Source organism: Alternaria rosae, assembly GCF_020736505.1.
Source record: "Alternaria rosae strain MPI-PUGE-AT-0040 chromosome Unknown BKA58scaffold_7, whole genome shotgun sequence".
Classification (NCBI taxonomy): Eukaryota; Fungi; Ascomycota; class Dothideomycetes; order Pleosporales; family Pleosporaceae; genus Alternaria; species Alternaria rosae.
The window spans coordinates 1,974,751-2,002,736 of record NW_025763576.1 but is presented as its reverse complement, the minus strand read 5'-3'; the positions used below and the strand labels follow the sequence as shown (position 1 = coordinate 2,002,736).

General features: G+C 53.4%; 10 protein-coding genes across 10 annotated transcripts; 4 read left to right on the top strand and 6 right to left on the bottom strand.

Moving 5' to 3' along the window:
* Positions 1–141: 141 nt before the first annotated feature.
* Positions 142–2,711, bottom strand: BKA58DRAFT_364858 (mitochondrial distribution and morphology proteins-domain-containing protein). Its single transcript, XM_046168861.1, has 2 exons — positions 570–2,711; positions 142–509 (listed from the first exon to the last, which is right to left on the bottom strand). Exons 1-2 carry the CDS (start codon positions 2,604–2,606, stop codon positions 375–377), a joined length of 2,172 nt encoding a protein of 723 aa, XP_046023700.1. The 5' UTR covers positions 2,607–2,711; the 3' UTR covers positions 142–374.
* Positions 2,712–2,859: 148 nt separating this feature from the next.
* BKA58DRAFT_216769 (uncharacterized protein) lies at positions 2,860–3,992 on the top strand. The gene is made up of 3 exons (XM_046166169.1): positions 2,860–3,389; positions 3,491–3,641; positions 3,694–3,992. Exons 1-3 carry the CDS (start codon positions 2,919–2,921, stop codon positions 3,846–3,848), a joined length of 777 nt encoding a protein of 258 aa, XP_046023699.1. The 5' UTR covers positions 2,860–2,918; the 3' UTR covers positions 3,849–3,992.
* Positions 3,993–4,135: 143 nt separating this feature from the next.
* Positions 4,136–6,271, bottom strand: BKA58DRAFT_318776 (meiotically up-regulated gene 71 protein; the record flags this gene model as incomplete). The annotated part of the gene is made up of 1 exon (XM_046167688.1): positions 4,136–6,271. The coding sequence occupies one exon, from the start codon at positions 6,269–6,271 to the stop codon at positions 4,136–4,138; it is 2,136 nt and encodes a 711-aa protein (XP_046023698.1).
* Positions 6,272–7,341: 1,070 nt separating this feature from the next.
* On the bottom strand, positions 7,342–9,533 carry BKA58DRAFT_460966 (uncharacterized protein; the record flags this gene model as incomplete). Its single annotated transcript, XM_046174785.1, has 2 exons — positions 8,578–9,533; positions 7,342–8,462 (listed from the first exon to the last, which is right to left on the bottom strand). Exons 1-2 carry the CDS (start codon positions 9,104–9,106, stop codon positions 7,342–7,344), a joined length of 1,650 nt encoding a protein of 549 aa, XP_046023697.1. The 5' UTR covers positions 9,107–9,533.
* Positions 9,534–15,002: 5,469 nt separating this feature from the next.
* On the bottom strand, positions 15,003–18,267 carry BKA58DRAFT_364850 (SNF2 family N-terminal domain-containing protein). The gene is made up of 2 exons (XM_046168860.1): positions 17,208–18,267; positions 15,003–17,157 (listed from the first exon to the last, which is right to left on the bottom strand). Exons 1-2 carry the CDS (start codon positions 18,156–18,158, stop codon positions 15,142–15,144), a joined length of 2,967 nt encoding a protein of 988 aa, XP_046023696.1. The 5' UTR covers positions 18,159–18,267; the 3' UTR covers positions 15,003–15,141.
* A 571-nt stretch (positions 18,268–18,838) lies between these two features.
* Positions 18,839–19,449, bottom strand: BKA58DRAFT_442035 (uncharacterized protein; the record flags this gene model as incomplete). Its single annotated transcript, XM_046173875.1, has 2 exons — positions 18,839–19,153; positions 19,270–19,449. The coding sequence occupies 2 exons, from the start codon at positions 19,447–19,449 to the stop codon at positions 18,839–18,841; spliced, it is 495 nt and encodes a 164-aa protein (XP_046023695.1).
* A 540-nt stretch (positions 19,450–19,989) lies between these two features.
* Positions 19,990–21,397, top strand: BKA58DRAFT_216704 (uncharacterized protein). Its single transcript, XM_046166168.1, has 3 exons — positions 19,990–20,398; positions 20,503–20,892; positions 20,943–21,397. The coding sequence occupies exons 1-3, from the start codon at positions 20,052–20,054 to the stop codon at positions 21,259–21,261; spliced, it is 1,056 nt and encodes a 351-aa protein (XP_046023694.1). The 5' UTR covers positions 19,990–20,051; the 3' UTR covers positions 21,262–21,397.
* A 604-nt stretch (positions 21,398–22,001) lies between these two features.
* BKA58DRAFT_389077 (tryptophan synthase beta subunit-like PLP-dependent enzyme) lies at positions 22,002–23,780 on the top strand. Its single transcript, XM_046170714.1, has 4 exons — positions 22,002–22,199; positions 22,297–22,350; positions 22,405–22,672; positions 22,726–23,780. The coding sequence occupies exons 1-4, from the start codon at positions 22,099–22,101 to the stop codon at positions 23,485–23,487; spliced, it is 1,185 nt and encodes a 394-aa protein (XP_046023693.1). The 5' UTR covers positions 22,002–22,098; the 3' UTR covers positions 23,488–23,780.
* On the top strand, positions 23,731–26,119 carry BKA58DRAFT_460958 (uncharacterized protein). Its single transcript, XM_046174784.1, has one exon. It carries the CDS (start codon positions 24,202–24,204, stop codon positions 25,792–25,794), a length of 1,593 nt encoding a protein of 530 aa, XP_046023692.1. The 5' UTR covers positions 23,731–24,201; the 3' UTR covers positions 25,795–26,119.
* BKA58DRAFT_216526 (uncharacterized protein) lies at positions 26,093–27,475 on the bottom strand. Its single transcript, XM_046166167.1, has 2 exons — positions 27,081–27,475; positions 26,093–27,019 (listed from the first exon to the last, which is right to left on the bottom strand). Exons 1-2 carry the CDS (start codon positions 27,088–27,090, stop codon positions 26,391–26,393), a joined length of 639 nt encoding a protein of 212 aa, XP_046023691.1. The 5' UTR covers positions 27,091–27,475; the 3' UTR covers positions 26,093–26,390.
* Between the last annotated feature and the right edge of the window lie 511 nt (positions 27,476–27,986).

The window sequence follows — 27,986 nt, the reverse complement described above, 5'->3', positions numbered from 1 at the left end:
TTTACGTGCACCACTCTTAAGTAAAAGCAGTGTGATGGGCACAAGTTGGCATGTCATGGCCGTCACGCTTTGAATGATAGATCCGTAGATGCTGACGCTGACGCATGGCATCAGCGCGGGGATTTGAACAGTCTTGTTTGTACCATGAATTCGAATTGAAACTTTCCATAGATGGGAATAAGAATGTCTATCATTTCATCGTAGGCAGCTGCTATAGGACCACCCAAGTCCGTTGCCCATTTCATTCATTCATCCACTTAAGCCAGCCTGCCACATCAATCGTGTGTATGTATATGCGCCAAAACGCCTTGCTTTGCCATGTATATTACAGAAAGAAGAGATTCGTTCGCTTCATCCAATCCATCAGGGTATCTTTATGCGATGTTGCCGGCGAGACCAAGGAACAGGGCTTGAGCTGCGAGCTGCAATGTCCAAATGCCCACCTTCTTTATGCGTCGTTTACGTGTAGTTCGATCTTCGAGGACGTCGCGGGCGAATGCATCGTACATCTAAACATGTGTTAGGATTCGTTTCTAGAGAGGCGACCAGGAGAATAGATATAGACTCACCTCCTTTGACACCTCCTCCATTAACCCGCTGTCATAGAGGGTCCAACTTCCGTCGAACTCACTAACCCTCTTCACAACCCTGCAGTTCACTGGGATGAACGTGCGACTTGAGTTCATATATGCCACAATAGGTCGTACAAGCGCGTTGTTCACGTAAGAAATGTCCCTGGTAAAGATTGGGACTGCGGCGCGCACGTCGTTGAGATGGACGCGCATGTCCATGATCATGTAACGTTTGTCCTCCTCCGTTTCCTCCTGAGGATGCGACTTGTCTTCAGGATGCTCATCGAAGCCGTGTACCGCGTGATCAGAGAAATGGTGCTTGCGCTGTTGGATAACGGTAGCTTCCACACGATCGTACATGTCGGACATGACCTTTGCAATGCTATCGTCATCGTCATTAGGGAACATGACATCTGCCACAATGTCGACATTGCCTTCGTGGATCCACGAGAAGGGGCCTTCAAAGCCCCTGTTGAGGTGGTCGATGTTTAAGCCGTCGATACGGATCCGGCTATGCTTCTTCCAGGAGCTGCCATCTTCGCTGTCGCGACCGCTGCTCAACTGGGCGCCAGTATAGTTGTGCGTTTGTCTAGGATGTATGGTAAAGAGCGAGTTGTCGAAGGATCCGGACATCATGTTGGCAGAGAGGAAGTCATAGAACAGCCATTGCTTCCGCAGTTGAGGGAGGTCGCAAGAGAAGATGCTGACGGAGAATGGGCGGAAGCCGTTGGGCTGGTAGATAGTGACGAGGAGATCTTCCATTTTGAAGGACTCCAATTCGAAGTCGCCCGGGTTGTGCTCGTGTTTGTATGACCTGGGATCCACGCCCTCGACTGTCTGCACTGATGTCCGATCTACCACACCACGGATGCCCTTGATTTCGACGTCCTTCAACAGGCCCTTGCCGTTGAACCATTTTGAGAAAGACAATGTGACGTTGACCGTATCGATGGAAATGTCGAACTGTGTGTAGTTGGTGTCTTCTTCCGGTTCCGCTTTCTCTTCGACTATCTCTGGAGTGTCGCTTTCCTGGTGGGTTATCGCAGCGGCGGCAGCAGCCATCTCAGTTTGTGAGCCCTTGCTGACCTTTCCTTTGCCTTGGCCGGGGCGTCGCGAGACAAAGACCTTGCGGAAGGAGATGACACCGTCTCCCCACTTGGGCACTACGGCGGTCTCGAAGACGACTTTTATGCCCGAGGACTTTGTCAAGTAGTTTCCAATCCACTTGGCAATCGTCTCTTGTGAGAAAGCCGTGTTGATCAAGAAGATGGTCAACATGAAGAAGGTTGTAGTCCCCAGCACGATCCAGAGGAAGTGCGCGGCAATGATCCATGAGAACAGTGCGTAGATCTCATCGGCATTGAAGGGACGGGTGCTTCGGATGGTGAGCCATTTGAAGTGGATCTTTATCCGCGACCAGAAGCCCGACGCAGCTTCGAGTAGTTCAGCCTTGCTGGGACGGTATATGTGGGGTAGGTGGTGCGGGAGACGGTCGAGGAGGGGCTTTGCAGCACCTGATGCCTCGGGCTTTGGCTTAGGCGGCGGTGTTTTGGAGGACCTGGGAGGCGAATTCGGCTGAGGGGAGAGCTGCGCTTGCGGTGTCTGGCCCGTGGGCTCTGGTTTGGTCTTGGAGGAGCCATTCGTCGCCGAACTCTTGTTGCGTCGGTCGCTGCCTCTGTTCCTCTTCAGCGCTCGGCCCGCTTTGGACGATGCGTTTCTGCTCCATGCCGAGAAAACAGTGCCAGCCACACTCTGCTGGAGACGGCCAGTGCGGGGTGAGGATGCTCGTAGCAGGAGACTGGGTGCCTGTCCGGGATACGGTGAGGGCGTGATCGAAGGCCAGCTCGTCGTGGTCGACAGCCCCAAGACATGCGAATTCGCGGCAATGGAGCGCTTCTGGATGCCTCCCCGCCATGGCGACTGCGCCTGTGCCCATACCCCCAGCCCTTCACGCGGAAGCACACGGCCGTGGATCAGCGGCTGGCCAGCGACGGCGCGCCACAGGAAGCCGAGCGTGCCTACATTCTTGTTCATGATAATCGCGGCGGGTACATGGTCGACGTCCGCAAGCGAGGGGGTGTGCGGACGTGTGTGGGGGGGGGGAGAGAGGGTGCGGTGTGCGGTGTAGGACAGGCGGGCGGTTGGTTGGAATACAAGATTCACGTCATTACCCATGCACACAAAAAGAAGGCTCACGGTAGAGTGACAGGCGCTATCCCGCTTCGGGACGACTACCGCTCGCCTCCCAGCGCTCCCAGCCAAATTTCTTGAGCAGCCCCACATTGTCGCGCATCGATAGCATCGACAACATCCACGCCCGCCTACACTTCGCATACCGCTGCCAGCATGCCCGCCCCTACCGCCCTCCAGCGCAGGCCCGAAGAGTTTGCCGACGATGTCACCATGGAGGCATCGTCGGTCCCGCTCCCGACCGAGAGCGACGGCGACCTCATCTCCATGAGCCTCGACCCCGTCGACGCCGCGCACGACGCCCCAGCACCCACAGACGACATGCCCATGACAGACGAGAGCGGGAAGCCAAAGTTCCCCGCGGCCAAGTCGATACCCCTCGCTTTCCGCCGCGAACAGCGCAAGGTCCCCATCCCACCGCACAGGATGACGCCCCTCAAGAACTCGTGGCCCAAGATCTACCCCCCGCTTGTCGAGCACCTCAAGCTGCAGGTCCGGATGAACACAAAGGCAAAGGCCGTGGAACTGCGCACCTCAAACGCCACAACCGACACAGGTGCGCTGCAGAAGGGAGAGGACTTCGTAAAGGCCTTCACCCTGGGCTTTGACACGGATGATGCCATTGCGGTAAGTGATACGAAGCTCTACACCTGAGCTGGCGGATACTCAAGCTGGTCTTGGCCTCGCCAGACTCCTCGATTCGAGAACGTCGGACTGACGACTCATAGCTGCTTCGTTTGGACGATCTCTACATTGAGACCTTTGAGATCAAGGACGTCAAGACCCTACAGGGCGAGCATCTCGGCCGTGCGATTGGCCGCATTGCAGGCAAGGACGGCAAGACCAAGTTCGCCATTGAAAACGCCAGCAGAACACGAGGTACGTCCACGGCATGAAAACCCCAGCTGTCCAGATAACTAACAATCTCCAGTCGTCCTAGCAGACCAGAAAATCCACATCCTCGGCGGTTTCAAGAACATCCACATCGCGCGCGAATCCATTGTCAGCCTGATCCTGGGTCAACAACCAAGCAAGGTGTACGGCAACCTACGAACAGTCGCCGGGCGTATGAAGGAGAGGTTCTAGACGATACACACAAGTGAGAAATCTTGCATAGTAGCCAAGCAATGGCGACCACGATATCGGGCATTTACACGGCGTTATGGAGACTGGGGTAGGTTGGGAAAAGCTGTTATACCATCTGGCATGATTTGACGATTGGAAGAAGATGGCTGGGATATGATATAGCTATAGAAGCAATTACGAGCCACTGATACATACTGACATGGTCATGTTCGGTTTTGACAAAATGTGAGCACAAAGATTGCATGATACTCTTCTCTCCCCACAAACATCTATGCTGCCCGCTTCCCTTACCCATCCAGTCTCCCCACAAAAACCGCACAAACCTCTCTCCCCTCTTCGCCCCAAACCCTCTGGCAAGGAATCCACTGCACACCCTGCATCTCCACCCCCTCTCCTCCATTCCCATACCACGCAAATCCCCTTCCAACATACAGCGTAACACTCGTCCAGCCCCGTGCACCCAGCTTCCCTAACACCTCCACATCCCGCTCATCCCTGATCTCCAAGGTAAAGAACCGAGACCGACTGTGCGCCGGTGTCGTAATAGTACAATGGGGAACAGTGGCGTCACGCTCGTATGCGATGGAAGGAGACGTAAGACCCGTAGCACTCCACTCTATATCCACATCGCGCGGCAGAGAAGAGACCTGGGCGACGAAACAAGGTGGCATGAGTATCTCTGCTTTACCCCCAGCCGAACCTTGATTTTGCGCAGTAGACATAGCAGAGCGATCAGGAATTGGCGACCGGAACGTAGAATCCTTGAAGGTCGAGGCGTGATGCTGGTTCAAGCGGTCCCAAGGATCAACATCCTCGTCTTCATCCTCGTCGTTGTCATCGTCGGACGAGGAAGAAGGTGGGGTATGAAGCTTCCTCCATACTTCCTGTGCCGTCCGCACATCTCCCTCTGGAGTCTCAGAAGTGGGGATGAAACATACGGCTGCTGACCACCATGTCACTCCCTTTGTGCGGCCGATGCGCCAGAGGTGTTGGAGGGAAAGGAGAGCTTGGCCTCTGAAACCTTGCTCTGTATAGATGTCCATTGATGCGGGGATGAGCGGGATTTGCCCGGCTACGTAGACGGCTTCTCCGGCGTTTTGGGTGTCGTTTTCGGAGAGCTGATTGCTTGGGGGTAGGCGGATGGAGATGGCTTGGCTGTAGGGTCCGATGTTTGCGGGTGCCCAGTAGCTTCGGCCTTGGACGTGGAGGCCTTGTCTCTTTACTGCGTGGAGGGGCTTTCCGTTTTGGTCGTTCTGGTCCTTGTCCGCGGTTACGCTTAGCATGACGTGTCTGTCTTTGGGCATGGTGTCTCCGACTGCGATCGTGGCTCTGGCTGGTGGGTTCACGTCGCTGAAGTATTGAGCGTAGATTGGATTAAGGACTGTAAAGTCTGCCATATCGCGGAGGAGCAATGTGCAGTGGTTGACGCTGGATTTGGAGACATGGCACTGCTTCAGAATATGGTCGAGACGGAGGAAGATCTTGGAGAGCTGGCGAGAAGGGGAATCGGGTGCGGAAGAAGGAGAGGCATCGCTCGTGAGATTGGAGTAAGTAAAGACGGTCGAGGTGTTACTGAATGTATTCCTGGGTAGTCGGTCTACTATTGGTGGATGATGCACTTGAGACGACCCAAAAGACTGAACAGTGCCCTCTTTTCCGGTGAACGCAGAAAGTTCGCTTTCGTTGCTGGCGTTTATCACTTCCAGCACTCCCTTGAACTCGTCATCAAAGAGCTCAGGTATCCTCAATGTGCCAGCATCTTCGTTGTCATCAACCTTTTCCTCTAGCGTACTCTTCTCGATCTTCAGCACCGCCTGGCCACCCTCCAGTTTCCCAGGTGGACCATCCTTGATCACTATCTTCTTCTTCCAGATCGATCTCGGCCCATCCAGTGCCAACGTCTCAAACTCCCCTCCTTCACCTAGTATCGCGCCATCACCAGCATCACCATAGCGCCCCATGGCCTTCGCTAGCCTTGTTATAGTCTTGTGATTTGCGACATCGAGGCCCAAAAATTCTTCATCCAGACCGCCAGACGCCGTCTTGATGATGATTGCTTTTTGTCCTACAGTCGTCATGTCATGCAAAAGTGACGATTGCGTATACGGTGGCAACAGCGGATACTGCCACAGATACGACAGTGGCGTCAGCCCTAGCCTGAGCGCAACATTCTCCACACGCGTCCGTTGATAAGTGCTCAGGATGGCCCCTGTAGACACTGCGTTTGCCTCCGGATGTGCTTCCATAACCCTTCTCAACAGCGGAACCAAATCTTCAGTCTCATCCTGCTCTTGCTTTTGCAAAGGCGTTGCATAGTCTCTGTTTGAGTCTACGGCGGTGCCCAGGATCTCTTGTCGATAGAGCGGTATTCCTAGCGCTTCTTCGTAGAGTGGGATGACCGAGTGCCCCACGGTCTGGTACATGTAACTGTTGATGTCTTCATCGTCATTGGCCGAAGGCGCTGGGTGCAAATTGGCCAGTGCTACGACGGTGTGGCCGTTGGCTTTGCAGTGGAGAATGGAGAAGAGCGAGTCTTTGCCTCCGGAGATTAAAGCAATTACGCTCAATGACGGTGACATGGTAAAACGAATGATTCGAAACGGGCGACCGTCTGGGAAAAGCAATGAAGGAATTAAGACGGCCCGGTGCCGCTCGTTGCATGATACAGACGCAGGTGGATTGGATCTCGCTAAAGGTCTGCGCGCGCTAGGTTGATCCGTGGGGTTTTGCAACGAGCGCGATAGTGTATTTTGGTATCAGGGTCCCGTCCTGCACTCATCGCTGACGGATGATCGTCGAAAAAGCAACGGTGCGCACAACGCGCGGCTCGCATGGATGGCACAGTAGTCACATGCAGGGAAGAAGCATCGGAAGTATGTATGTATGTAACGTGTTTTTGTATGATAGTCGGACAGTGCCAGCACCTCTAACCTACAATGGGCCGCAAAGAACGCAAAAGCATTGCTGAGCAGATTGTAAAAGTCTGACAATTACATGTGTGTAATGAGAAAGAAGCGAAGATTCCCGGAATGTCAGAGGGCGCTCAGATGAGGCAGCCCGATTACAACGAGTGTAGGAAGATAAACAGGAGGGGTAACGCGGCGACAGTGGCCGGTGTAGGGTAATGGCCATGTCGTCGTAAAAGTGAAACCAAGAGAAACACCAGATCTATCCGTCCGCCAATGTCCGCCCCAGAAGTCCCGATAAGCCGTGCTAAACGCAAAACCAAGCGATGAGAAGAAAATGCCAATCTCGCATGTTGGTACAGCCAGATCGGGTATGTAGAATACAGTGGGAGAAGGGAAGCGTAGAGTTTTAGCTGCAGATTGTGCAAGCTCGAGGCCGCTGATGTAGATCGGTGCCGCCTGTCTAGCCATGTCGTGAGGGTGGACGAGCAGCCATGTGGCATGATGTATAATCCTTCTACCGGGTGTTGTGTGGGTCATGAAGAGTCGTTAAGAGTTGAAAGGAGAAGTGTGGTAGAGAAGACGATTTACTCGTTTCTCTTGCGCTTCTTCTGGCTGGGGGAAGACTCGTTCTCGGATCCATCTGAGCTTGATGTGGGGATCTCGGCAGCGGCGTTGTAGAGAATCTCGCCCATGGTGGAAGGCGCCTGTGCGCCAAACGCACCGGGTTGACCGTGCTGCATGTCCGAATGATGGAAGTCGGAGCCCATGACCTCGAGGCTAACAGCGCCAGTGCCGTGGGTGCGCTGGTGCTGCGACAGGTTGTCGCTCCTGGAGAACTTCTTACCGCAGTCGGTGCACTCAAAAGGCTTGTCGTGAGTGTGGAGAGAGCGGTAGTGACGCTTGAGGTGCTCTTGACGGCGGAAGCGACGCGAGCACAGAGTGCAGACGAATGTCTTGGAAGGGTCGTCGGTGAGCGACTGCTTGCGACCGCGGCGGCTAGTAGGTGCGACGGGAGTGGCGTGTTCGTCTGAGCTGGAGCCGACAGCGTTTTCGGCTTGACCTGATTCTTGTTGGCTTGATGCTCCAGACATGGTGTTATCATCACCGGATGTCTGTTGCTTACCCTGGTAGTCGGACTCAGTCTCGCTGAACTCGGAACGAGCCTTCTTGACTGTTCGCCTCCTCATGTCAGAAGTAGCCGACATGTCGAAGTCGCTGGTGGCAGGAGTAAGGGGCAGGCCGTTGACGAGCTCCTCCTCGAAGTCGGTGAAGCTCTCGTCGCTGAGGAAGTCCTCTTCAGGAGAAAAGGCACCGAGGTCAGTGCGCTGGCGTTTGCTGCCGCAAAAGTGGGCGTTATCGGTGGAGAAGTTGACCAAGCCGGTGAAGTCGTCCTCGCAGTCAAGCTCGAACAGGGGCTCGAAAGTGGGCAGTCCAGTGAAGTTGAACGACTGAGCAGGCTCGAAGCTATCTACCTTGGCAGTCTCACCCTTGAGGACAACCTTGTGCTCCTCGTCGCCGGGGCAAAGTGTGACGATAGGGAGCTCGGTGGTCGCAGAGACGGTGAGATCGCGGGGGTTGCAGAAGTTGTTCTCGGCTTCCGCAAAGGCAGAGCGGGGCACTGGTGATGGTGATGGGGAAAGCGAGGGGCATGAAGTTGCAGACAGGAGGTAGGACCCCTGGTTAGCCGACGGAGGCTGGATGTAGACTTGAAGCAGTTAGCAACGCTGTCCACGCACACAAATGATGAGTTGCCCACACAACGTAAAGGCAGCCACATTGCTTGCACAAGACAATACAAAAAGAACATTGGACAAACATACCTGGTGTCATGGGTGGGGAGGCTGAACGCCATTCGAGACCGGCAGAGAGGAGCTCAGAGAAGACCTCGCCTTCGCAACCTTGCTTGACACCCTCGATGCCTTCAGCAGAGAACATGTCGTGCAGCGGTGTAGGAAGGACATCGCATGTGGATGGAGGGCTGCTGGTGTTGCTACCGCATGACGAAAGAGGAGGTGTGGCAGGCGAGAACGAGTAGTCAGTGTCAATGGGGTGAAGGTATGGCGAGTCTTGAGGTTGGATCAAGATCGTTGGCTTCTGGTACATTGGCTGAGGAGATGCAACGGGGGTAAGCATCTGGTTGGCGTAGGCGGTCTGAGGGTAGGACATCTGAGAGCATGCCGACGTTGGCCTCTGGTAGTACATGTTCTGTGCTTGGAAGGTAGCCTGTCCGGATGGGTGGGGTGTGAAGTGACCGTGTTGGCGTGTGTTCTCCCCTTGAGGGTCCGGGTTGTAGTAGAAGAATGGTGATTGCATTGCCTGGGCAGGGTGGATGGGATATGAGCCTTCCATTGCGTGTGTAGGTGTGTCTTTAGTTCAATATAGCAGTTGTCGTCGTTGTACACGTTGTTGTTGGTGGGTTGGGTCGATGATAGAGTTGTATCGAGTGATGTCGAGGACAAATTAGTTGTACTTGAAGGCAGGATACTGGACAGTATAAGAGAGAGTCGAAGGAATGACTGTGGGCCAGTTCGTAATAACGAAACTGTCACTAAGATAGATAATGAAGATCAAAGAGTGTGAGGGCACAAAATTATGAGACCCAAGATGAAAACCTGAACGGCGACGGCGGAAAGAAACGAGAGGGACGTGGTTGATGAACCTTGATCAAGGGCAGGCCAGTGAAAAAGAGAACTGATGAGCGCACAGAGAAGGACGGCTCGCTCTAGTGCGCCGGGGCGCAGCGCAGCTCCACAAGCCAGCTAGGTATGGGATCCTGCATTAGACCCTAGCCTTGACTCGCGTCAAAAGCAGCGAGTGCATTAATGCATGGGTTTTGGGCCTAAAATTATTCGCCCAATGCATAGCTGCATGGGGCTATACGCGAAATGAGATGTGCGCGGCGGTTCCGGCAGGCCTCGAGGTATTGGCTACGTCGCCAGCACAGCACATGGTGGGATGGAAGGCCTGCACACTGCCTACGTAGTGGGTTCTACCGCCCTCTCCGAATGGAGGCGACGCAATAGCTGAAGGCAACTGAGCCTCGCCACAGTATGGCCGTTGTTCTGAACAGCGAGTGATGGGTAGCGAATGGTGATACTGCCGATGACTGGGCGAGCGTCGGGTGTGTCTTGCGTCTCGTCTGACAAACCACACCACAGGATGCCCTTTCAGACGGCCCTCCAACTCGCCTCGAAATTAGCGCGCCCGGGCATCATTCAGCCTATCATCCTATCTGCCAATCGATAATGATAGCTGCGAGACCCTGCCGGTTGAACTATGTTTTGAAACATCCATACAGCGTCGCGTCTCTCCCGCTCTTCGTGATGGTGATGACGCTGCGCGCTCCACTGAATATGTCACGCACGACAACACCGTACCGCCCGCGGTGCCACCCTCCAGCATCACAGAAGCAACACCGGGCATGCTGATGTCGTTGTTGATTGAGTGCTTTTGGACGCGCTGTGGCCGGCGTTAATGTTGCCCGCACACCACAAGACTCGCGACGCCTTCCTGCGATGCAGAAGCGTACGAGCGATGTGTCTCACGATGTCCACAACAACTCCACCATCGACGCATGCCCAGAGGTGTAGGAATGTATCGCGTCAAGTCGCCCGACACGAGGGCAGAAAAATGGTCCATTGTCACACCCATCGCGCAACACTGGAGCGAGAACTTGACATGCCGGGCTTACGCAGGAACGTAAGCCATGGTGCAAGAACAGAATCCCCGTTGAGCGTGATTTGCCCGCGAGCTGAAGGGCCTGGGATCCGCGCCCTCCCAGTGGTCAAAAACACGGCTATTCTTGATGGTGCGACATACTCGTGTGCAGCTCTCTGCAAGTCGCCACCGATGCCATTCTTCTTCGAAGGGTGTAAAGAAACTCGGTTGGTGGGATGCATGGTCATATAGCTGCACATGCGGCCTTAATCCATCTCGCAAGTGTGTTTCAGGTGTTGGGCTGCCACTTCGGCTACCACTCGTGCAGCGACCGATTGTGGTGGTGTACCAGACAAAGCAACCAGCTGCTCTATCTAGGTATCGATAGTAGACGCAGTTGGCTGGCTATGACGCCGATGAAGTGGATGCCTCACCATTTACACTTCCGCCGCGGTATGAGTTATGCATGTTGATGCCTCGTATAAGATTCGGCACAAATAGAAACGAGCTATCGAATGCTGCGGGTGCAAAGTTATGAAGCCGCCGGCGAGGCCTAAGTGGCTTACTCGTAAAAGCGGCGTGTCTTTCGCGTGACAAGCGTTGGTCGACTCGAACAGGCCCGATGGCATCCGCCTGGCCGTCATCCCCCACATTGACTGCAGAGCTTATTGATCGAGAATAGCGTCTACTGCAGGTACAATGCAGGAACAAACGGTAAGTGAGACCCCGTACAACATGCGGGCTTATCGTGACTCCAGGAAAAGATTTTGTGAGATTTTCGCGCTGCCTGCTCGCCCTACAACTGCTGTCATACTCACTGCTTCGTGTCAAGACGATGCAATTTCTAGAAGGCCACATCAGCGGGGCTCCCTTACGACTCAACAGGGTCCTGATGCGACTCAAGTTGAAGAAGGGCTCTTCCGTGGTGTGGGCCGTGTCAGTTAGCGTGTGCGGCGTGGTCATGCCATAGCTTCGGCGCCGGGGAACGACGCATGGCTTCCATAGCACAACTCCACTCGACTCTCTCTCCACTTCTTCAGCCTTGTCATTGGCCGAGACTCACGAGGCCCTGATCTTCGTCCTCTCGAAGGAAGTTTTCCAGCCTGGCGGGGTTGGGGCTTCCATCCCGCTCGCCCATGATTTGACTATCACGATGGTGTATCCTTTGACTCGCTAGCACGTCCATCGGAAGTACAGCCATGTGTGCCGGCTTGACCAACACCAGAGCTAGTCGACCGTGCCACTCAGGTTCCTGCGTTTGTTCCGTCATGCCGCGGGTCAATGTTACTTTTACGCGTTAGAAACGAAGTGTGGCTTCCGAAACCATTGAGGGCATGACTACACAACGTGAATAGTTGCAAGGTGTCTCTGCTGGTAGGATGCGCACCAGGTGCCTCCCTGAAGGCTTGACAAATCTGACGTACCATCACCAAGGCACCGATACCGGGAACGTCGTCTTCTGGAATTGTGAAACTCATCAAAGGTCGCCATTGCCGAAGAGGCAATGACAACGGCTATGTCACCCCGATAAGGCAGCTGGCAGATCGCTGAGCCCACCGCGTCGGGGTCTCAAGCACGGTCAGACATGCTTCTAACGAAATTCGCGTTATGCTCAAGCAAGGTCAAGCTCGTCTGTAATCTCCCGAGAGCCCGCACGACTGGTCCCTGACCCTGTGGCTTCTGGAATTCTTCCCCACACTGATGCTCGGTGCTTGCTGCTGAATGCATGTGGATGTGCTATGCGGTGTGCTGGTCCAGCCAGGGCAACCCTTCCTGCGAGACACCGCCTTGACATTGTTGAGGCCAGTGTCTGATGCGAAAGGCATCGGTTGGAGATGTGTCTCGTCTAGTCGAGACGGCAAGTGGGAATTCGCAGAGGTCCGCGTTCTGGAGCCGTCGTGGCTATTGCCGAAGCTGCTGGCCTGAGAGCAGGCGGTCGAGGTCGCACCGCTACGGGCTGGATCTCACCATCAGCCCGACACACGTGGGATTCTATCGACAATATCGGCATACGATAAGCCCGCGGTGAAACGACCGTGAATGTGGTTAGCACCAGGTCCCGGGTGGATAAGACCCGTGTTATTCAATTCTGTTAAGTTTCGAAAGCTTCCATTCATCGCAAATCACTCGGCACGTCGCGCCTTGGCTGGTCATCGAAATCTCTGCAGACCTTCCGCTGGCCATGACACGAGACCTCGACAGGCGATATCTCCCCAAGTCGGCGAGACAAGACCACAAGTGCTCATGGCACCAGGGTCTCGCAACGCTGCGGGACAAACCGACCATGGACGGCTAGTGACTGTGCTCCCCAACGTATGGAAAGTCGCCGATCGAGCGCAGATCTTGGGCATACGGGCGCGTCGGCACGACGATCGCAATTGAAAGTGACGCGCGTGAAGTTGTACATGCTCGATAGTTCTCCTCGACCAGAGGATAGGGCGTAGACGAGCAGGTAATTGTCATGAACATGTGAACCTGACGTACTATAGTAGCTCATTGACGTAAACTTTGTCCAGGACCGGTAAATTCAGAGTCGTAAAGACAGCGAGCAAGTTGGCAGCCGTAGCGTCCCCGCGGCTGCAAGCAACCTGGTATTCACCGATTATGTTGACTACTGGCTGACTGAGCACTCGACGTCGCTATCAGCCGCCGTACGGGCCGACTGACTCTGTTCACATGTACAGCCAAAAGCGAGCGGCGCCGCGGTAGAGCAAAGAAAACCCGGGTCGAGAACTCGAGAGCATGAAGCACGCACGCACGCCGCACTCGAGCGTCCGACCGAACATGTCCTCCTACGCTCTGACGCCGAAAGTTCCTCCATGGCCACCATCCCGCGCAAATGCCGAGGCACCGCATGAATCCAGACGCACGGCGCTTTGTTTCGTGGCATCCTCAGGCAAAAAGCCATCTTCTGGAAACATACGAAATCCAAACTGCATGAACAGAGACGACGAGAATAGGGCATTCCCGGCGCCCTCGTGGCCACGGCCCATCCATCTCATACAGGATCCTCGCTGAAACATGGCAGATCTCAACGGCGAATGATCTGAAGCAGCGACAGCGGCTGTGTCGAAGTCGCCATACGTCCCTGGCACTGTGCCCGTCTCACAGGCCTGCGCGTGCTCTCCAATCTGCGAAACACCCAGGTGTCATCCAACGGTCGCGTCGAGCTTCCGCGACAGCGCCGCAGCAACCGCGTAGTAATTCCGAACAGGAACGTGAAACAGGCCTCAGAAGTTGTGATGTTGTAATCAGTCGCAGCCTAGGCCACGTATTACTCTTCCTATCAATTATTCAAATGATTCATCAGCGGCCATGGAAAGAAGAGGTCGCTCGAGCGCGCGACGAAAAGTCTTTTGAGGTTCTCGGGCCCGCCGAAGCTTAGCCGGTGTCACGTGCCGGTCGGAGAAACGCGAGCGCCGACGCGCTAGTGCGGCGGCCATAAAAACTTCGCACCTCTGTGTACTGCTTCTGCTCCTCGCGGCGCAGGACGATAGTCCGTTTCCCCGGTTGCTTGAGGGTCATATTCCATGTCCCTTCATGTGTCGTCGACCTGCCAGAGAGAACATATTGCATCATCTATCATATACACTTTGTGGGGGCGCCTGTTTCTAGTGGCGCCTTCACTGGAAAAAGGTAGAACATATTTTCGTGAGACGCAGCTTTTGATGCACCAGTATGCTTATGTCGAGGCCTTATGCCTTTTGAGCAGCACTGAAAGCGCACATGTCTTGCTTGCGGCCTTGACGTGATTCGTATCATTTCTGTGAGCAAGCGTCCACCATTCGATCGTCCCGAGGCTGGGCTAGCGCTATATTCACAGCAGTGAACTCCCGGCGTCAAGTTGTCTGCATATTGAGCGGCGCCGTTTTGTTGCACTACGAAATACATGCTCCATAACGTGAGTAGTCATCCTGACGTTGTGTTCGTGGAACTTGTATGTCTGGAACTGAATGCTCCCAAGGTGAATTCTTCGAAGACGACCACGGGACACGCGCCCTGGCGAGTTTAATCCATTTCTACCCAAACGTGCTTTACAACTTGTCAATACGCTATCGACGTGAATGTATTCTCTTCTGGGAATATTCGCTTCTCCCTATATTGTCGTGCGGCGTTGATAGAGTTGCGCCTTATCGAATCCGAGTGATGGCCCCGTTGAACAGTATCAAGATCGGTACAATTTGGCCATGAGTACCGCGACATGCTCATAGACAACTAATTAGGTCAGATAACAGAATGACAACCTAAAGAATGAGGGTAAATCATCGTTTGCCATCGCATATTGTAAGAATAAATACATATCGAATTGTTCGTTATTATGCAGGCATCACACTTGCGCTAAAAAGCTAAAAATTAATTTCTCAACTCTGCAACCCTTCTCCTAGATACCAAATTTATCTTAATTCGCATGCCCTCTGATTACACTAGTACGATGTTGTCAGAGGGAAGAGGGCTCATAGTTCAAACTCACTCTGCCGTTGAGAATCTTTGCGATCACATACCGGTCAATTCGATCAACACCATCTCTTCTTATCTCCAAGGAAGAAACATCATGACTTCACTCACAGCAGCATATCAAGACTCCTGTGGCATTTATAAATGACGATTAGGATTGATAGAAAAGAAGACTCGTTCATTCATTAGATCACCCCATTAAATGGCTAAAACACAACCACGGGTACAATACTATATCGTACACGGAACATCCAACTCCACCCTCTTCCCTACTAATCAGCCTGTGTCTGCGTCTGACTAGCAGTCTGTTGCGTCCCGAGCAACCTCTGAAGGTCACCCAGACCAGCTCCAGCCCTCTTCTTCCTCTCCTTCCCGCCCTCTTTCTCCGCAAACGCCAAACCCATCAACTTCCTCTTCTCCTCTTGAATACCCAACACCCGCTCCTCTACACTACCTTCGACTACCAGACGAAAGACCTTCGTCTCGCGCTTCTGCCCTAGTCGATGCACACGGTCCACGGCTTGATCTTCAATGGCAGGCGCCCACCATGAGTCAGCCATAACGACTTGGTTTGCGGCAACGAGGTTCAAGCCGACACTGCATACGGCGAGTGAGGCGAGCATGATGGTTGTTTTTGGATCGGAGTCTAGCGCTTCGAGGGCGACGTCACGTTGTGTGGCGGACATGGAGCCGTCTATGCGGACGTACTTCAGGCCATAGAGGGTGAGGTGTGGCTCTAGGAGATCGAGGAAAGCAGTCCATTGGCTGAAGATGATGGTCTTGTTTGTGGGGTCGTTGGCGGATGCCCGGAGAATGTCGAGAAGTGCCTCGACTTTGGTACTGGTGTTCTTCTCGAGAGATTCCTTGTCAGCGATCTGGTCTTGTGTCAACGGCGCGGGAGCAGCGCCGGACAGTTCCTTTGCAGGTTTTACTGTCGTAGTTGCGATGGAATCCAAGTCCGCACGGCACATGGGGCACTTGTGTTGGGTTTCGATGACGCGTTCTAGACAGGGAGTGCAGAAGACGTGAGCGCATTTGGTGATGACGGGCTCTCTGTATACGTCCAAGCAGATCGGACAGTCTTCCTGTGATTCGATGGAGAGTTGAAGCATCTTCTGGAGCGCGGCCCTGTTCTCTTCTGTAAGATCGACAACACCTTCAGCTTCGAGCTGCTTCATGATGGAGTCGAGACGCTCCTCGCCCACGAGCTGCCAGTGGTTGCAAACCTGTCGCATTCGGAGCAGTACCTCAAGGAGATGGCGGTAAGTATCTCCGGCATTCTTCTTCCCGATGTTGTGCTTATAGACATCCAGCGTACCCTTAGCCTGAGCCTCCAAGGCGTCGTACTTCTCCTGTTCATGCGGATGTAGCTTGATCTTATGCACGTATTCGGACAGCTCAGGTAGTCGTAGATCAATGAATGACATCTCCTTCTTGCGACGCAAACAGATACCTGACATCAGCTGCTGGAGCACCTTGTGGCCTTGGACGTCGCCTTGCATGACTGGACGCATGATGGCACTGTGGAAGATTTCGAAAGAGTCAAGACCACCCGAAAGACGTAGAAAACGGACTTGAGAGTAGAGGTCCTTGAGATTGTTGATGATTGGAGTGCCGGTAAGCGTCCAGCGGGACTGCGCCATCAAGTTGGTGATGGCGATCGTCTTCTTGGCTTTCGGATTCCTTATGCCATGGCCCTCATCGAGGATGACTCGGCGCCACTTGATAGAGAAGGGTCCGGATCGTCGTGGAAGAGTAGGCTTCGTCTGCGAGTACCAATCAGAAGAAACAGACTCGTAGGTGCTGATGACGACATGGTAGTTTTCGATCGACTTGGGTGTGATGGGTTCCTTCCTTTGACCGTGCCAGAACATAACACGAAGAGCGTGTTCGGGCTTGACATGCTTCTTCATCTGAGTGCTCCAGTTGCTCATCACCGATACGGGAGCTAGGATCAGCGTGGCGCCGGACGAATCGTTTGCGCGGAGATTCAGTGCACGATCTGCCAGAATGAGTGAGATGGTCTGGATAGTCTTGCCCAAGCCCATGTCATCGGCCAGGATACCCCCAGAAGCTAGTGTTGGATTCTTGATCGAGAAGCTCGTTGCTACATTCGTGAAGGCGCTCTGGTCGCGAGTGTGTCGTCGCCATAGCTGAACCACTTCTCTGGTGTTCGGTGCTGGTAGTCTGGGGCTTTCCTTGTCAAGCATCCATTGCAGGCCTTGCAGCTGGAAGGGGTGCAGCTCAGTGAGAAGAGCGTCGGGTTGGGGCGCTTGTGGCATTTTCGCCTGCTGAATGTTAGCGGTAGATACTGGAGTCGCACATGCGCATCACTTACCAGATCTTCTTCCCTGATGCCATACTCCTCAACCATCTCCTCGACGTTTCTTGGGTTGAAGCGTAGGCTTCCGCCGATGATGTCCTCCATACTAGGTCCTGGCATAAGACCAGGAACCTGTGAAGAGCTAAAAGCAAACTCGCCCATGCTACTCTCGGGTGCCTCGCTGCCGGCAACATCCACGACAGCAGCGCCCTTCTTTTTGGCCTGTCTGGCGGCTTGCTTGGCGATCCGCTCGCGTTCCTTCACAGCTGCAGCTTCCTTGCGCTGTTGGTCTGAAGCATGTCCCGTAGGAAGTGCATCGCGTCGCATGCGTGCCATGAGCTCTTGCTTCACGGCTGGGTCGTTGGTTCCGTATAGCTTAAGTTGAATAGGGCAGTCGTAGAAGCCCTTCTCCCCAGTGAGCTGCGCCTCGATGAGTAGACTGCGCTCGTCCATGTATTTGGCCAACTTGGATGCGGCTCCTCGTGGAAGGTGTCCAACCTGTTCACCTTGTACGTTGGTCACTTTGATCGCATTACTGTCATACTCGTTGTGGGGTTCGCGCCTCAGAACCACCATCTCGCCAGTCGTTGCGTATCCGTTGTAGTATCGCACGCCCACAATCTTGTCTTGCTTGATGCCATATAGTATGTAGTCGTACTGTTGCTGGTTGTATGTTTGCGTCGCATCCGGGACTTCCTGAGAGGCGTCGTCTTCTTCGTCTTCGTCGATGAAGATGGCGTCTGCTTGCGACAAGCCAGATGTAGTGCGTTGCGCTTGGTTGTACGATGTACGAGCTTGCTTGGGTGCGCGGTGCGGGCTCGAAGAATAGCCGTGAGATTGCGCGTATCCTTGCGATGATGCCGGGTATTGCGATGAGCGAGCGTGCGACTGCGACGAAGAGTAGGCGGGCACATCGCCGTCTCCTGTGAGGTCAATGGCTTCGTAGGCGCGTCGTTTTGGAGGCATTCCGCATCGGATAATGGGTGCTAGAAGATACGAGGGATGAATTGCGCGACGGCGGGGAAGGCTTCATGACGTTTGTCACATGAGGGTGTTCGCGAAGTTTCGCGACCGTTGAACTGGGGTAGGAGACGATAAGGGGATAAGGATTCCAGGTAGCACGCTAAGGCGCGGAAGCAGGTGACATCACAGACAGGGGTTGCCAGGACGTCCGATTGCTGTCACAAGGAGATGAGGAGACGCAAATTGCAATCAGCTGTAGAACTGCCATCCAGATATACCTGTGAGGATACCGTCTTCATTGTCTCGGATGCCTAAGACATGCGATCGATCGGCAAACAAAGCGACCAGTCGTTTCTTAGAGCAGTGCACAACATGAGATGAGAAAACGACGAAGCGCATCGGCACCTTTTACTGTAAAGAATCCGTCCATTCGATACATCGTGAGCGGAAGGACTTTTTAGGCGATTGAAGAATTCAATCCACTGCCAGATGCTCATCGTGACTCTGCTGGTTGTTATATGATGCGTTCATTCTCGTAAGATTCCATGCCTTAGGCTACTTCCCTGACATCCCCATCCCATTACACCCTTCTACCCTAATTTGATAACACGTAAGCCATGGGCAAACACTTTCGTCCCATAGGTCTCAGCCGACACTGCCGTCCAGCATCAGCCCATGTCTCATCAGAATTGTACAAACAGCGGCGGGAACAAGAAGAGGATGAACTGCACAATTGGCGGGATGGAGCCCAGAATGCCCCTGCACAGCTTCGCCAGTCGCACGCTGCCGTTCTCCTGCTCCGCTTCGTAGTATCCGCAAACAATGCTGCCGATGAGCCAGAGCAACAGCAAGGTCAGCATGATGGCGTACCAGGCGGCGTGCAAATGGTACGGGTTGGTGCCCCAAGATTCCCAGAGGCTGCGGAGGTTGTAGTAGATGATGCTGCGCAGTGGGACGCCGTCGTATTGCAGTTTGTAGATTGTTTTCCATTTCGCCAACTGTGCAGAGAAGCGAGTCAGCCACCTTGTCAGCAACAGATGAAGGATGCAATGTCTTGGGCGATGCAGAGCGAGCGACGAAGCTTTGGCGATGAGTCTCTATGAGCTCGACATACTCTGCCCCTAGCCTTTTCCTCTGTCAACGCACGCTCGTACGCTTCTGCCGTCTCGGCTTCTGCCTTCTCACGCGCCTCGGCCAGGAAGTCTTCGATGTCAAGGATGAGGTATTTGGCAATGACGTCACGCTGCTTCTTAATCAAGGCGTCTTTGGCCGCCAGCTCTTCCGTGACGGGCATTGCGGGGCTGGTAAGCGTGTTGCTCTTGTGTGTGCGATAGTGAAGGCTGTGGTGGAGGGGTTGAAGCGGAGGAGGTAATGCAGCAGACGACCCCTTGTCTCTTTGGACTGGCTCTGGCAACGGCTTATCTGCTATCAGCTGACCTAGGAGAAAGCGCGAGTGAATTGTCGCTGAGGAAAGGGCGTCTGGAAATGCGTCCAGTGCAGGAGCTTCTGCGATGTCCTATGACCACCAGTCACGCCTGCCTCATCTGAGAGATAAATCATGCTCGAACCCACACACTTGGTCCGCCTGTAAGTCTCCTTGCAGACTGCCTCGGCAGCTGCATGTCAATGAGCCACAGCTACATCGTGGTGTCTTAGCATTGTTCGTCGCACATGACTTCTGGTGCTGGAGTAGCAGCTCAGGCGGATACGGGTGCCACACTAAGGACCTTGGGCGTACTATCGTGCGACTGGAGGACTACACAGATGGAAAGCGTGGAATGGGCGTCTGATGCATGTGCAAATGGCTTGCTATTGTTCTGCAAGCATAGTTGAAAAGAGCATGGCAACCGTTGGTTTTCTGCCAAGCAGCGGACATAAGCTCGCGAGAACCCCACTATGGCCTTCAACTTCATTCGCGCCTGGCTCAAGACCATCTTCCTGTCGCCATATCGCCTGCTGCGCGCATTGCTACCTACGAGCGCACACCCCACCAACCCCAAGGCAAAAGGCGTCAGGGAAAGAATGCCGAAATACTATCACGATGACGAGGCATGGGCGGACGTTGAGCCACTTCCCCAGGATGACGGCGGCCTGCATCCGCTTGCTGCCATCGCATACACGGAAGAGTACAGCGAGGCCATGGGCTACCTGCGCGCCGTCATGGCAAAGAACGAGTTCAGCGAGCGGGTGCTCGGCCTCACGGAGCACATCATCAGCATGAACCCCGCGCACTACACGGTCTGGTAAGTCGCGTCCCCGGTCGAGATGCGGAGTTTCGGAGGAGACACTGGCTATCAGCAGTCGCACAGGGAGCTCTCCAACACCCACCCCTACTAACCCCCGACAGGCTCTACCGCGCCAAAACCATCTCCGAGATTGGTCGATCACTGAAGGACGAAATCGCATGGCTCAACCCGACCGCACTCAAGCACCTCAAGAACTACCAGATCTGGCACCACCGACACACCATCATCGACGAGCTCGGCTCATGCGAGGGCGAACCGGAGTTCATAAACTCCATGTTGGAATTGGACTCCAAGAACTACCATGTGTGGAGTTACAGGCAATGGCTGGTCAAGCGCTTCGATCTCTTCGACAAGCCAGAAGAACTCGAGTGGACACACAGCATGATCGAGGAAGATGTGCGCAATAACTCTGCCTGGAACCATCGCTACTACCTAGTCGTTGGCGGTCGAGAGGAGAAGCCAAGCGCAGATCTTGTGAATCGGGAGATAGAGTATGTGTCTGTTGTCGCCCCAAGCTGCTCGACGATACTAACCCCCCTAGGTACACCAAAGCAGCCATCCGGAAAGCGCCCCAGAACCAGAGCCCATGGAACTATGTCCTGGGCATTATTCGCGCAGCGGAACTTCCCAAGTCGACCCTCAAGGACTTCGCAGGTGAATTCGCTGATGTGCAGAGGCCAGACGACGTCCACTCAAGCCACGCTCTCGACCTCTTAGCCGACATATATGCGGAAGAAGAGAACAGCAAAGAAAATGCGGAGAAAGCCTTGGAGCTGTTGGCGACAAAGTACGATCCGATCCGAGCAAACTACTGGAACTTCAGGAAAGGCCTCCTCGATCAACCAAAGGTTGCTGTGTAAACCCCATCGTTAGCGTAAACTTGAGAAGCATTACAGAGATACCCAACTAGCGTTTTCAACATGGCCTGCGGATCCGCATGATCTGTTCCGACGTCCGCATGCAGTTTTCGTTCTGGGGAAGCCCTGTCTGAAACGTCGATAGCTATCGCAGGAAAGTTGCATCGTGATGGGAGCATGGACGCGTCTTCCACTCATGTGCGAGAGTTTTCCTTTCCGTCGGGGATCGCTCGCGCCAATCCCGCAGCCGTCATGTCATCCTAACATCAGCCTCCTAGCCAACCCCGTCTTCACCGTCTCGCCGAGTTGTTATCGGCTCCGGGCCTTCTGGACTCATCACCCGCATAGACAACTGATGCGCGTCCTCTGATAGGCAAGGCCGCGCCAAGTCCACCACTGTTTGGAGGCGGCAAACCCTGGCAGAAAATGGTCCCGCCGTTGATAACCGCTTCTGGAAATCCAAACCCTGGCCCAAGCTGCTGCGTACCGGTCTCATGCTTGTGTCATTTTGCAGTCGCAGCGTGGTCGCTTGTTCCTTATCGAGAATCTATAGGGTAATTTATGCACTTTATAGGGTAATCGATACAACACATCGTGGATTCCGTGTGCCACAGTGCTTCCTTTACCCCTCTGGCTCCCTGACCTGGACACTAGGGTTGCGGGTGCTTGCGGAGCGATAAGCCATCATGGTAGAGATAAAGGAGTGGCTCTTGTACCCTTAGACTGCGACCAAACAAAGCGTTTCTGAACACCAAAGATCAAGCTCTTCGTCTACTTCTCATCTTACACTTGCTTCTAATACAATTCTGTGATACCCCCAATCCTTTCACAACTTGCATCATGGCCGTCAAGGAGTGCTACATCGACGAGGCGCCCCAGCAAAACCCATGGGTTCAGACTCCGCTGAGAGAGTCGTACGCGCTGTCTGAAGCAGCAGGATGGTACGGTCACACTCCCTCTCACCTTTATTCCATCCCCTCACTTTCACGTCACAACATGGCCCCAACTTGGAGAAAAGGGAATTCTAAATCGTAGAAGCAGAATCTTTCTCAAGCTGGAAAACCTCCAACCTTCTGGATCATTCAAGTCACGGTAAGCATCCATCCCTCAAGCCGCTACCTACCACCGTACTGATTCGTCTACTAGAGGAATTGGCAACTACATCCTCCGTCGTCTCGCAGAACTCCCAGAAGGCTCGCGCCCTCATATATTCGCATCCAGCGGTGGCAATGCAGGTCTCGCTGCCGTTCACTCTGCTCGCGCTCTCAACTTACCGTGCACTGTCGTTGTACCAACCGCCACGGCACCTTTGATGGTTGCCAAACTACGAGCAGCGGGCGCGTACGAGGTTATCCAATACGGTGCAGCTTGGAAAGATGCAGACACATACCTCAAGGAGCATGTAATGCCCTACGTACGGTTGTCTCTATGTACACACTTTGACTGAGACGCTGACGTATCCATCAGGCACAAACTTCGACCATCTACTGCCCACCCTTTGATCACCCAGACATCTGGCAAGGCAACAGCACCTGCATGGACGAGATCGCGGCTCAGCTCCCAGGCGAGCCAGATGTACTGATCTGCTCTGTCGGCGGCGGCGGCCTGATTAACGGTATCTGCCAGTCTATGGACAAACACCAAATGAGCAAGACAACCATCCTCGCCATGGAGACTGCCGGCGCCGAGAGTCTCAACGCAGCGCTCCAAGCCAAGGAACTCATCACACTACCTAAGATCACATCACAAGCAACAAGCCTAGGCTGCGCACGCGTAACAGACGCAACATTCAAATACGCCCAGCGAGGCAACGTTCGAAGCATCGTTTTACCCGACGCAGAAGCAGCAATGGGCTGCTGGCGCCTCGCGGACGACGAGCGCATCATGGTAGAGCTCGCCTGCGGTATCAATGTCGCTCTCTGCTATGATGGTCGACTCGAGAAGGCCCTCGGCCGCCCTGTCCACCCGGAAGACAAGGTCGTCATTGTGCTTTGTGGCGGAAGCAACGTCACAAGCAAGATGTTGTGTGACTGGAGGAACGAGTACGCGTACATTGAAGAAGAGACTGAGGCTAGGAGACGCAAGAGTGATTCTGCGCTTGGTAGTGAGACACAGAGTGAGACGGGCAGTATGAAGGATGTCGATATGGGAATGAGCAATGTCCCAAGTGAGTACAGTAAGCCTCTGGTGATTGAGGGTATTGAGGTTGGCTGCGTAGAGTGCTCGTAGGAGTCACTTCTTTTCCTGTTCTTTTTTTTTTCACGAATTTCCTTCCATCCAAGTTCATATACTGAAGCGCTTTCACGGTAGCGTTTAATGACAAAAACATTACGTTCAGTCCTCACGCGTTCACCCACCATTCATCTTTCATGGAGCTTAGTGGTGCCCCCGCGGTTGGGCTATGTCTACTACCTCATGAGAAGGCTTTGTGGCGAACCCCAGTACATCACGATGCGTCATCTCTCTCATTGCTTTCACTCTTGACCTGTTCTGATTTCACACTGCCACTAGCGTCAGATGCCGTCGCTGATCAGACCTGCCTTGCGCGACAACGCTTTTACGGACAAGGTAATCTCCCCATGATGTCAGGAGGAAAAAGAGAATGCGAAGGATGTAAGAGGTGAATTGCTTTGTTCAGTCGTCTTGGGCGCTCAGAACAAGGCCTTTACAGTCTGGAGCGCCGTTCCATCTTGTAACGCTTTGTCTCACACGCCTACGTTGTGACTCGAACACGGTTTTTGTCTTCATACAAAAGCATCATGTGCGTTATTGTTCTCGTGCGCGCGTAACCGCTCGCTCCACGTCAAGTCTCCATTGCTCTTCTTGCGCAACTACTCCAGGGCTGCCTACTACGTCATCGACTACGTCCACCCCGTACAATTAAACGTGTCCTTCCATTAATTACTGAAGGCAAGGTCAAGATTATTCAAAGCTTATTCCGCCATGGCTAATCCGCGAACAGTCATCAATCCATTTACCAAGAATGAACACCGCATGCGACGAAACACGAGGGGTACGAAATGGGTCACAGCTAGCCCTTCGACGGTAGTCAAACAAAATCGTGACTCTGAGCAGCGGCCACTACAGCCCAAAAATCACGAGTTCAGTTTACTCAGCGACTTGAATGGTGGGCCCACTGAGACGCGTGTACCGTCATCGATAAGATACGAGACAAAACCACCACCACCATCTTCAAAGCTCTCTGCAACCCATACGAAGGTCTCATCCCAGGAATGCCCTGTAGCAGCACCAAGACCTCTCGACTTCTCGAAGCTTGAACAGACCTGGAAGACATCAGATGCGGCTGTCCTTCCTCGCTGTTCAACGTCAATAGTATGGCCTGAGCAAGGAACAAAGTGCATGCGGCAGAACCAGAATTTGGATGAACCATCTAGTACTGATCAAGCTACAGTCCGGAAGCAGAAACGTGATCAGAAGCAAGCTGTTTCTGGTCCGACTCATTGGTACCGCACAGCTAAGCACATCTATACTGCAGGTCCAAAGGGTGAGGGGCAGAAGGTCTGGGAAGCATACCAGCAGACACTTGGCTATAGGAAAGTTGGTAATGAGGCCTCAGAGATCGAGCCCCCCGAAATAATGGTGAAGGCGCAGATCGAAAGGCGACCGCCTTGTCCTCTTCTACCCCCAACAAGTCCTGATGGAGTTCTCTTCCCACCGCTGCGGCCGCGGACGTCTCATACTCAAAAAGGTAGCAGAGTGAACATGACTGATAGGTCGGACTCGCGGAGAGATTCTGGCTTCTCGAGTTCAACCTATGAAACATCGTTAGCCACTGAAAGAACAGTTGGGTCGTTGGCTGATGTGAATAACCCTCTCCCTTCTTTTCCACGAATAGACATAGCACCAAAGGTACGAAGAGCCAAAGAAGGACCATCAGTAAATTCCCGGCAGCCCGCTGAGAGAGAGGGGTCACACTCATGGTGGAAACATTCGCCTTCCAGAGCGCCCCAATCTCTGAAGTTCAAGATCTCACGTCCTGGCCCGCTGATAACGCCAGTCAAAGATACCACAGTCAATATAAATGGAGAACGTGACGGGTTCGGCAGACCTGTAGCTGCAATTCTGCTTCCTGTAACCCGCGCTGACGTACCCTTTTCCCAGCTGCCTCACGTTCATGAGAAAACCAAAGGGACTAGCCGACCATCACCTCGAGCTTTTCATCTCCCTACCTTCCATCTCAGTCCTTCTAAGAGCAAACGCAACGGTCGAGAGAAAGCAAATGGAGATGAGGACGACGACGCTCACTCAACATACTGGCACGACAAGGTCGTAGGACCTACGTTGAAGACCGGTAAATCGTTGAAGCAAACTGCTAGGGAGACTATAGAAAGTGTACATTCAGGGAGAAAGAAGACATCTTCAGATATTAGCTTTGCGTGCCAGGGTAGGGTAGACGATGGGCTGGATAGGTATCAGGTCAGTGAAGGTTCCTCGTCAAGCGAAGATGAGAAGGACCTGTATCCTGAACCGTTGTTCTATGGCAAAAGGTCAGACAGAGATAAGGAGTTTTATTAACCTTATGTTGGCGCTTTAGAGGCCCTCCTTCGCATCACTCTTTCCGTGGAAGGTCAGATGACACTTCCATTGTACTATTTCCTATCTGCCCATCTTCTGATCATTTTACTGTAGATAGCTTTCAAGAAAGTGTCAAAATGCACTTGCACTCATCTCATACTATATTCCTCCTTCGCTTGTACCATCTACTTCTCTCACACCAAGACAACCCTACAACTTGCATTCCCGCGAAAGAACATCACGCAGCCCGACATTGATCAGACGCGGGAATCCCATTCGGACACCCGGGCATGACACTAATACTACTCGCATGATCACTCCCCCTAAAAGCCGCATTACTCCCCGACCCAATCGTAGTCCTAGCATTCTGATCGTAGTCTGGATCTCGGCGCCCCAAGTATACTCTAGATCAGGGTAGTAATACTGCACATCCCCGTCCATCTGCTGGTAATCCGAATCAGTGTTGAGCAGATAGGTGTTTTGCGAGTCATTGAAGCAGTCCGCAAAGCCGAGACCGCCGTTGGTAGAGCACTCGTACTCGTACCGTTCGCGCTTGGCAAGTGTACTTGCGGCCATAGAGCGGCACGCTCTACTTGCTATTCCTCCTTTGCCTTGTCCAGCGAAATATCGGCATCTACATGTGTTCTGATGTCATTCAACTCCGACAACGCAGAAATGAGATCCTTCTGCGGCCCACCCAGATTCTCCAAAACCTTCACTAGATTCCCTGTTTTGGGAATGAGCTTGTTTTGCTTTATACTGATCAAAGAAGCGAGTGGTTTGAAAGCAGTTGCTGCTATCTCCTCGAGCAGGTAGAGTTGGTGATCCAGCGGTGTGGTGGACGAGTTGGACAGATTAAGTGAGCTTGAAGTCGAGCCTGCTTCGCCTATCTCGCTACGTGCAATCTGCTGTTTGGCAAGTTGATCGCGACCCACTACCACGTAAGTGATTGTAGCTTTGACTCCCAGCGGCATTTCTTCGGTGCACACCACCCCATCCGACTGGCTGCACAGGGTCGCTTTGTATTCCGACCCATACTGCCCAACGATGAAATTGGACACATTTGACGTGGAACTTGGCTGGGTGCGAATTGTGGCAGATGAGTGTGGCCAGAATATCTGGGATAGCACTGAATGATTGTGCAGAATCTGGAGAATGTCATCGGCGTTGAGGCTGTCCGGGAGCGGGTATGTGCTTTTGCTGCCTGTTTTTGTGGAATAAAAGACTTGCCACTTGTTAGACACCCCCTGAATGTACCAACCAGTTGCTGGCGAAGGCAGACGTACAAGATGCCATTATACGAGATTTGTCTCCCTGAACTTGATTACTAGCGATGTGTCGCCGCTTGAGTAACGGGCGGAGGTTGTTGATGAAGTCAGGCCGTGAGCCCCAAGATCGCAGCGGTCGTGCCTTTGGTTCTGGAGAATGACGTTGTTTGCAAATCGGGGTGGTGGAGAAGCTTCTGAAGAAAGGCTTAAACGGCAACCGCGGCAGCGGAGAAGTTTCGGAAGCAATGTTTGAACGGCAACGACGGCACTAGGCTTGTAGTCTATTCAATAGCCTTGCATCATCTCCTCTGTACCAACTCGTGCCCTACGTGAACGTCTAGTGATAGTGATATACACGTACGTGACGCAGAAGCTGTTCATACTGCTTGGAAATAGACCAAGACGTTGATAGGAGCGTGGGAAGCTTACTTAGAACTGGGTCTCGTATACCTAGGCAGGTGTGCAACGGCGTCGCTTGCTGTAGTCTCTAAATAGCTGCACGCAGAGCTAGATGTGAAGGATGCCAGTATCAGATGGCTGATATTGACTCCTAGAGTGAGATATTCCGACGTTGCACAATCTATCCGAGCTGGAGGCGTAAGATTATGGAGTCGCTCGCACAGGCCACGTGCTGCCAGAGTTTTTGGAAGGCTAAAAGAGGGTAAAATAGTTTCGAAACGGGTTGCCTGACCGTTTTGGCCCCGGCTGATCATCGGCCGTGCATCCGGTGGAGAACGGATGGTCCCAGTGTAGTAAATTATGGGCATGGGAACGGGGATATGCATGAGATGGAGTATTATTAGGTTGGTGAAGATGGAAGGCTGGTAAGACCTAGTATGATGGAGGAGGAGTGGCAAATGCAGGCGCCTGCAGGCTGGGACGAGGAACATGATGAAGCGACTGGAGATGGGACAACTTTTGGGC